The sequence below is a fragment of the Larus michahellis genome, chromosome 25 (assembly GCF_964199755.1).
Source record: "Larus michahellis chromosome 25, bLarMic1.1, whole genome shotgun sequence".
Taxonomy (NCBI): domain Eukaryota; kingdom Metazoa; phylum Chordata; class Aves; order Charadriiformes; family Laridae; genus Larus; species Larus michahellis.
This window is the reverse complement of record NC_133920.1, coordinates 2932533-2941958: the sequence shown is the minus strand read 5'-3', so window position 1 is coordinate 2941958 and position 9426 is coordinate 2932533. Positions and strand designations below refer to the sequence as shown.

General features: G+C 51.4%; 1 protein-coding gene across 1 annotated transcript; it reads right to left on the bottom strand.

The window, feature by feature from the left end:
- Positions 1 to 8223: 8223 nt before the first annotated feature.
- On the bottom strand, positions 8224 to 9135 carry LOC141734800 (olfactory receptor 14J1-like). The gene has a single exon (XM_074566976.1). The coding sequence runs from the start codon at positions 9133 to 9135 to the stop codon at positions 8224 to 8226; it is 912 nt and encodes a 303-aa protein (XP_074423077.1).
- Positions 9136 to 9426: the final 291 nt, after the last annotated feature.

The following is a 9426-nucleotide window of genomic DNA, read 5'->3' as shown; positions in this document are numbered from 1 at the left end:
AAATGATTTAAAGGCTAGGCTAGTTCAACACTCTTATTTTCAACTCCTTTCTTGGCCCTGAAAACCTCCCCGTGGGGACAGACCGGCTGGTATGGGGTCCCCGAGACCTTCCCTTCTCCAGGCTAAACAAGGCCCTTCCCCTTCAGCCCCTAAGCATCTTGGTGGCCAACCGCTGAACTCGCTCCCAGCTATCAGAAACTTCCTTGCTGTGGTGGGTTGACTCTGGCCAATAGCCAATAGCCCAGCAGCCACACAGTCACTCACACTTTCTTCCGCCTTCCCAAGTGGGACAAGGAAGAAATGAAGTCTGAAAAGTTTGGGGTTGACACAATAACAGTTTAATAAGTGAAGAGAAGAGATTAAGAAAACCTCAACAAGCAAAACACAGGCCATCACTCACCACCTCCCACAAGTAAACTGATGGCCAGCCAGTCTCCAAGCAGCAGACTCCTTGAACAACAAAAACTTCACCGTCTTCTTCCTCTGTCTCAAGCCTTTATTGCTGAGCATGAGGTCATATGGTATGGAATATGCCTCTGGTCAGTTTGGATCGGCGGTCCTGGCTGGGTCCCCTTTCAACTTCTTTCTCACCTCCCACCTACTCACTGGAGGGAGCAGAGTGAGAACTAGAGAAGGCCTTGACACCGTGCAAGCTCTGTTCAGCAATACCCAAAACACTGGAGTATTATCAACACTGAGTTTTCTCAAGTCCCATGGGCATAGGAAACAGCCGTCCTCCGGGACTTCTTGTGGTCTGGTCCAGAAGAGAAGCCGTGCTGGGCTGGCCTTTTTCCTTTAGGAGAGTTAGACCTGCAGCCCATGGAGGACCCCGGTGGAGCAGGCTCCTGGCAGGACCTGCTGCCCAAGGAGAGGAGCCCATGCTGGAGCAGGTTTTGCAGCAGGACCTGTGGCCTGTGGGGGACCCACACTGGAGCAGCCCGTGCCTGAAGGACTGTACCCCATGGAAAGGATCCACGCTGGAGCAGTTTGTGGAGAACTGCAGTCAGTGGGAAGGAGCCACATTTGGGGAAGCTCAGAAACGAAGTGTTATGAACTGACTGCAACTCCCATTCCACAACCCCCCTGTGCCACTCGGGGCAAAGGTAGAAGAGTTAGGAATGAAGTTGAGCCTGGGAAGAAGGGAGGGAGGGGGGGAAGGTGTTTTTAGTTGTGTTTTCTTTCTCACTGTCCTATTCTGTTACAATCAATTGGAAATAAATTTAATGAATTTTCCCAAGTTGGGCCTGTTTTGCCTGTGTTGAGAATTGGTAAATTAACTGGTAAACAAACGATCCTCCCAATTTATTGCTATTGACAAACGTGGCGAGAGTTGCCCTCATGCACAAAGGCAGTTACTTCATCGTGACGTCAATCAGGTTGGCGAGGCATGATTTATCCTTGGTAAGTCCATGCTGATGGGTTTTGGACACATTCTGTTGTTGGTGCCCAGAAATATCACCCAAAAGGACTCGAACTGATGGCCCTCTCCTCACCGATGTGAGCCTGTGCAGCCTGGGGTTCCCTGGGGTGCACTTTTGGATTCTTCCAAAGACGGGTGCACCACTTGCTTGTCCTCTCTCACAAGAGACTTCTGCCAATCCCATGACCTCTCAGAAAGGACATTCCGAAGAAATATTGATCTTCCCTGTGACGCCATTACAACTATTCTCCCTGTTACACAGTGCAGTCAGTTTCTCTGATTGTTCATATACTTGTCCTGATACAGTGACCATTTCTAAAGTCACCTTTTCAGATCCAGACTGTCTAGGCAAAGGCCCTTTCCATAATTCTTCAGTTTTCTTCTCCATTTACTCTTTGTTCATTCAGATACCTCTCACCTGTGCTGCTGCTTTCACCTTCAGAGACTGAACAGCTTGACTGTCTTTCAACAGTCTAATTGTCTCCTTATCCAGATCTTTAATTATGTTTATATCTATCTTTTTTTATCTAACTACCTAAAATATTTCTCCTAAGATTATCCCTTGTAGAAAAGCAACCTCATTAGTGGTAGCTTGTACTTAGCGTGTGATTACAGAATACGATTTATTATTTATGAAAACTGATTGTGCTTTACTTCTCTGAAGAATGGGAAAAACTCTCCTGTGCCTGAGTGCAGCCATGTCTCTAAGGAGCTCAGGTGGGAGATGGTGCAATGGAGCTGTAACCTCCAGCTGCAGAGATCAGTGGAGAAGTCTGGTGCAAGGAGCAGTGATGTAAGTCCCAGGTGGGCAATGTCAGAAATGGGGAGGTTGGGGAGGTGAGGAGCAAGGCTGTCCATGCAGCGATGGACGTCAAGGGACTACTTTTCCTTTCTGCCCAGACTTCCTGAGCAAACACTCTGCATCAGTATCAATCAGAGAATGCTTCTATCACCTCTTCTTTAAAGTGAAAAGTAATAAAATATATCCTTCAACATAAAAGATGCATCTTTGAAATCTTCCTACTTCATTACGCTATGAAACCTCTCTAATTAGCTGTACAAGTCTTGAAGACTTGAAGAAAATTACAAAAGGAGAAATACCTTGTTAAGGCTTTCTGTCTTTTAATGAGCCCCATGGTGTATTTGCTGCTGAGTCCATAGACCTCAGATAAGGAGAGAAGGTTGAACAGAGTGCTCAAGAAATCAGAAGCCAAACTCAAAGTACCTGGAAGCATTAATGAGCCCCACTGAGGGCCATTCCTGACAAAGCCTCCCCAGGGACTCGTTAGAGCAGATAATTGGAGGCTGTGATTGCAGGTGGGCAAAGGCAGAGTGCAGGTGGCTGGAAAGCTGAAGAAACCCTTGGTTTGTTTGATGCAGCAGAAAGGCCAAGCCCTCAGCCCCAGGCCCTGGCAAGGCAGATCCTGTCCCTCACTTGTGGCCCAGGGCTCTTCCTGGGACAGAGGGATGTGAGGGGGAGCAATGACAGGTGTAGGAAAATTCTGTGACACCTCCTGGCCTCCCAAAGAAGGGGCGAGGATGAAACAGAGTCCTGAGGCTCAAAAGAACCACAGACGCATAGAATCAATTATGTTGGAAAGGATCTTTAACATCATTGAGTCCAACTGTAAACCTAACACTGCCAGGTCCACCACTAAACCACACCCCTGCATGCCACATCTTGTGGTGCTGTGCTCTCCCCCTTCCCTGCCCCTCTGGCTCCTGCTCAAGCCATAACCATCAGTGGGAGTTGTGATGAGTTGCACCTGGACTTTGGGGGATGGCTGGTAACAGTCAAAACACTGTCTGGAGTGGGGGCCTAGATATTTTGTTCCCATGCAAATATGACGATAGGTCAATTCTCTTACTCCATAAACAGTGGACAGAGCAAGAGCCCTTGGAGCTCTCCTGCACGGCAGCGGCTGCATGACAGGACCTCCCCTTGAGTGGGGACGCTCACTTGAGGTTCTTCTCCTCGAGGCTGAGAGATTCCTTGCCGCAACAGATTCTCGGTGAGTGACTAATAGAGTGCTAAACTTTGAAATCTTAGCTAAGTGATGTAAAGGATTGATTGCGCATATATAATCCTTCAGACATAAACCATTAACCAAGGCTGGGACTAGGATTGGATCCAGTCGCACCCAGACTCCTCTCTGAGAAGGAGTTTAGAAAGCCAGGGGCTCCTTTCTGAACCTCGGGACTCAACGGGAGGGTCTCCCTGAGAGCTTGTCTGACCCCGGCCTCTATGCAGTAAATAATCAAGTGTACCCTGGCATCGAATCTCATAAAACACTATCGCATTCACTGCTAACTTTGTTAAATCACTGTTTTCTATTAATAAATATTTCACTATTCATGACCAGGCACCTTGGCTCTGTTGGATGCCTTACCAGTGAGCCCAGAAACCTCAAGCCAGGGAAGAGAAATGCTGAGACATTTCACTGCTGAGAAAGTAAAAGCTGGCAGAAGCCTTGGGACCATTAGTGTGGACGTCCCACCACCTACAGAAGAGTCCAGAAAGTTTCCAGGAAGAGGAGACCTCCGAGGCACCTAACACAGCCACAAGCCTCATCCTGCCCCAAAAAGGTATGCAGAAGGAAATGACTTCACACACACAGACCCCAGTTGTGAGCCTGCTGATGGACAATCATGTGCCCAGGCCGCAGTGATCCCACGAGCAACCTCTAGCTGCTGGCGTGTTCCATACGTGCTGGCGTGTTCCATACGTGCTGGCGTGTTCCATACTGTGTGTTGCATTCATACCCATGCTGCTGGCATGTCCCGTACTTGGGACCTCACAAGAACCAAGGCCGGTCATCACCCCTCTGCTGGCCTAAGGGGTGCTCTGGAACACAGGGCTTCAAACACCTCTGACCTTGCTCATGGTCTCTGAGGTCCTCAGGCAGCAGCACCCTCACAACTGGCATTCAGGCCATACGCCTGCTGCGGGGCTATCAAGGACTCAGGCAGAAGTGACCTCCCAAGCACCGAGCTCATCCATGAGGCTGGTGCTGGCCTATCGGGCACTCAGACAGCAGTGACCTCCAAAGCAGTATCACAGAGATCTGCCTGTTTCTGGTCTATCAGAGATTCTGGCAGCACTGACCTCATAACCAACATCCACACCATGTGCCTGCTGCTGGCCTGTCAGGTACTCATGGAGAAAGGACCTCGTAGGCACCGAACCCAGCCTTGAGCCTGGGGTTGGCCTGCCACCTGCAGAGACAGGGGTGACCCCAAAATGAGCATCCAAAGCAGATGCCCGCTGTTATAGCAGCAGTGACCTCACAATCAACATGCCAGACCTTGGCCTGCTGCTGGACTGGGGTTCTCAGGCAGAAGGGACCTCACAAGCATCTACTCTAATCATAAAGCCTTTTGCTGGACTGCCATGTCCTCACAGAATGATGTAGATTGAAAGGGATCTTTGGAGATCATCTAGATCAATCCCCCTGCCCTAAAGGGAGTCAGCCAGAGCAGGTCACGTAAGAAGATGTCCAGGCTTCCAGATACTTTTTTAAGTATCTCCACGAATGGACACTCCACAGCCTCTCAGGGCAGCCTGTGCCAGGGTCATGCGCCCTTGATGCCGAAACATGTTTTCTTGAGTTCAGTTGGAATTTCTCGGTTTTGAGGATTGGGGCCTAGCACATAAGCCCTGTGTGGGGACGGTGAGGGACATGGGCGGCTTCTTCAACCTGGTGAACCTCCTCCAGTGAGGGTCATCATCCAAAAGGGATAACCTCACTCGAAGTATGGGGGAGAGGTGGGTGGGACAGGATAGATATAAACACATGGAAGGATTTTGCTGAAGAGATTATTAGCCTGCTGAAAGACCAGGGCATTCTTCCAACTGCCTGAAGCTCAAAGCAGCACCTGGGTAGTTTAGAGGGATGTGACTGAGCGAGGAGTAAGTGACGGGGAAACTGGAGAGCAATGGGGAGGCTGGCCCTGCTGCCCCAGTAATGGTTCGATGGGCCCACCATGCTGGAACCGCATGGGACAGGTGTGCTCGAGGGTGGGGAGACATCCCCCCGGCAAAGTGCCCTGGCAGCCCTCAGGGCTCTGTCCCCCTCAGCCCGCCTGTTTTGGTGGCCTCCCCCAGTGCCTGGGCCACAGATGGTCTGTGTCCCCTCAGTGCCAGCCCCTCTCCCCAGGCCAGCTCAGGAGTCCTGGTCCAGGCACAGAGCAGCCTGTCCAGAGTGGTGGCCTGCAGGAAGAGGTTTCTCCTTCTCAAGGATTCCTCCCTGCAAGCACAGAAATGCTCCCTTGCTCTTCTCCAGGGACACCCCTTCTCCCCAGAGAGCCTTTCCCCAGGTGAGCGTGTCCAGGCTGGCCTGGCTGGACATTCCTGGTTCCCACCGCGTGCTCCCTGCAGGGCCCTGAGCTGCTGTTTCTGCTCTGCAGAGGGAGGGGGCTGTGGTGCCCTGAGGCCATGGGGTGACCCTGCACTGGCCATGCTGGTCGGGGTGAGGAGCAGAACTTGCCAGAAAGGGATCACTGCTGCTAAGCCCCCTTCCATCTTCCCTCATTGCTCAGTAGCCAAGGACAGGGCTTGGCAGGACCAAGGGGTGTCTTCAGTTTCACAAAGGGCAGGGAAGGGCTGCACTAGATCAATCCCGCAGGGTTTCCAGGACAGTGGACTGAACCATTGTTTAGTCTTATGTCCCTTTGGCCTGCTGCCTCCTGGCATTGCAGGGGCCTCGTTAGCCCATGGGCTCTTCAGGTTCACCTTTCCTTCAAGGACACTCCACCTTGGATGGTCAGTCATTTTATGAGGTGCCACTCGTTGCTCACCCAGACTCACATGCTTTTCTGGGAGATCCCCTGAGCTCTGCTGGCAACTCCAAGTTCCTCTCTAGGATAGCATTGGCCATCAGCTGCACCACAAGTGGGACAGTACCAGGAAGGACAATCAAAAGCCATTTGCACTCTTCTTGGACATGTGCCACCAATATCTTTATCAAAGATCTGAATGAGGGGATTGAGTGCACCCTCAGTAAGTTTGCGGATGACACCAAGCTAGGTGGGAGTGTTGATCTGCTGGAGGGTAGGAAGGCTCTACAGAGGGACCTGGACAGGCTGGATCCATGGGCCAAGGCCAACTGTACAAGGTTTAATAAGGCCAAGTGCCAGGTCCTGCATTTCGGTCACAACAATCCCAAGCAACACTACAGGCTTGGGGCAGAGTGGCTGGAAAGCTGCTCGGCAGAAAAGGACCTGGGGGTGCTGGTGGACGGCCAGCTTAACATGAGCCAGCAGCGTGCCCAGGTGGCCAAGAAGGCCAACAGCATTCTGGCTTGTATCAGGAACAGCGTGGCCAGCAGGAGTAGGGAAGTGATCGTGCCTCTGTACTCTGGTGAGGCCTCACCTCGAGTGCTGTGTTCAGTTCTGGGCCCCTCTGTACAAGAGGGACATTGAGGTGCTGGAGCGTGTCCAGAGGAGAGCTACCAGGCTGGTGAGGGGTCTGGAGACCAGGGCATATGAGGAGAGGCTGAGGGAGCTGGGCATGTTTAGCTTGGAGAAGAGGAGGCTGAGGGGAGACCTCATTGCCCTCTACAACTCCCTGAAAGGAGGGTGTAGAGAGGTGGGTGTTGGCCTCTTCTCCCGGGTGAATAATGACAGGACCAGAGGAAATGGTCTGAAGCTGCGGCAGGGGAGGTTTAGATTAGATATCAGGAAGAATGACTTTACTGAAAGAGTGGTCAGGCACTGGAACAGCCTGCCCAGGGAGGTGGTTGAGTCCCCATCCCTCGAGGTATTTAAGAAATGTCTACATTTGGCACTTCAGGGCATGCTCTGAAGGGCAGAGATTGTAGGTTGTTTGTTTGCAGGTTGGTTTTTTTTTTGGTGTGTGTATGGTTGGACTGGATGATCTCAAAGGTCCTTTCCAACCATGAAGATTCTATGATTACATGATTCTATGATTCTAGGCCCAGCCCTTGGTCCCTAACAGATTCCCCTGCAACTCTGACCCTGTCCCCCTGAGTCTGTGGAGAGCCCCAGAACACCAAGAGGGCTTTTCATGGAACAGTTCCTTGGGTGCGTTCCTGATACCAGCTTTGGAAGAGCCATCCAACCTCTACCGCTGCCTTGAGGAGTCCCGTTAGTGACAGTGGTGCCAGTAGGAAGGCCCCCTCTGACACAGTGGTTCACATGGCCTGTTGCTGCCTGCAGCCACTGGGATGCCGCTGTAGAGACATCAGGACGGTCACAAGGTACATGAGACCTTAGGGGGAACACAAAGGCAAGGGCACAGCAGGACAGTGGGGGTGTGAGGAGAAACCAGCACTGGAAAGGCCACATGCTGCTGCTGTCCTTGGCCATGGCTCCAGGGAAGCAGCAGCCCCGACTCGCAGACAGCAGAGGCAGAGTGCCCAGCGAGGCAGCCGGGGCAGCCCCAAGGGCCCCCAGGGCAGATCCTCCATGGAGCAGATGGGAATTTTCCTCCTGAACCCCTCCTGCATGCTGGGGCTGCTCAGCCAGCTCCGGAGGAGAAGTGAAGAGATGGAAGCAGAAACTAATAATTTTCTGCTGGCTTCTTTATTGAGTTTATCTAACCAGGGAGCCCAGATCCGTACATACCTTAGGTATTTGGGTCAAGAGAAAAACATGTAGGAGACCAAGAAGAAAATCACAGGTATAAAGCAAACAAACAAACAAAACAACAACAACAAAACATTAAAAAAACACAACGAAATAAGAAAGACAAACATGAAGAATAGTTAGTCCTGCTTTTTCCTGATGTACAGTTGGAGCCGTAGTGGTATAATGGCCACCTTATTAATCTGAAGTAGACACCATTAAAATAGTTTCAAAACTCCATCCTTGACTTCCTTGTTCCTCATACTGTAGATGAGGGGGTTCACTGCTGGAGGCACCACTGAGTACAGCACTGTGATCACCAGATCCAGGGATGGGAAAGAGATGGAGGAGGGCTTCAGGTAAGCAAAAATGCCTGTGCTGACAAACAGGGAGACCACGGCCAGGTGAGGGAGGCACGTGGAAAAGGCTTTGTGCCGTCCCTGCTCAGAGGGGATCCTCAGCACGGTCCTGAAGATCTGCACATAGGACAGCACAATGAAAACAAAACATCCAAAGCCTAAACAGGCACCAACCACAAGAAGCCCAGCTTCCCTGAAGTAGTAGTCTGAACAGGAGAGCTTGAGGATTTGGGGGATTTCACAGAAGAACTGGCCCACAGCATTGCCCTGGCAGAGGGGTAGGGAAAATGTACTGGCCGTGTGCAGGAGAGCATTGAGAAACCCAGTGCCCCAGGCAGCTGCTGCCATGTGGACACAAGCTCTGCTGCCCAGGAGGGTCCCGTAGTGCAGGGGTTTGCAGATGGCAACGTAGCGGTCATAGGCCATGACAGTGAGAAGATAAACCTCTGTTGCAGCACAGAAAACAAAGAAAAAGACCTGTGCAACACATCCCAAGTAGGAAATATCACTGATGTCCCAGAGAGAATTGGCCATGGCTTTGGGGACAGTGGTGGAAATGGAGCCCAGGTCAAGGAGGGCGAGGTTGAGGAGGAAGAAGTACATGGGGGTGTGGAGGCGGTGGTCACAGGCGATGGTGGTGATGATGAGGCCGTTGGCCAGGAGGGCAGCCAGGTAGGTGCCCAGGAAGAGCCCGAAGTGCAAGAGCTGCAGCTCCCGTGTGTCTGCCAATGGCAGGAGGAGGAACTGGGTGATGGAGCTGCCATTGGACATTTGTTCACTCTGGGCATGAGGGACTGTTGAAAGAGGAGAAGACCTTGGCAAGTTAAGGCAGACTTCTTTGGGCCCATCCTATTCCATTTCCCAAAATTTCCCCCAAATGACTTCTCTTTCCTCAGAATAATTTCATTCATATCTTTTTGCGAGATCAGCTTTGTGCTGCTGAGGGCAGTATCGTTGCAGGGGCAGAGATTCAGTTGTTGATTTCCAATCCTCCCTGGATTATTCACTTCTAAGAGAAACAGATTTGGAATTTCAGTGCCCCCTCCTCAACCGAGAGATGAA

Excerpts from the sequence above, each read along its gene's own strand:
- LOC141734800 (XM_074566976.1), bottom strand. The coding sequence starts at position 9,135 with ATGTCCAATGGCAGCTCCATCACCCAGTTCCTCCTCCTGCCATTGGCA.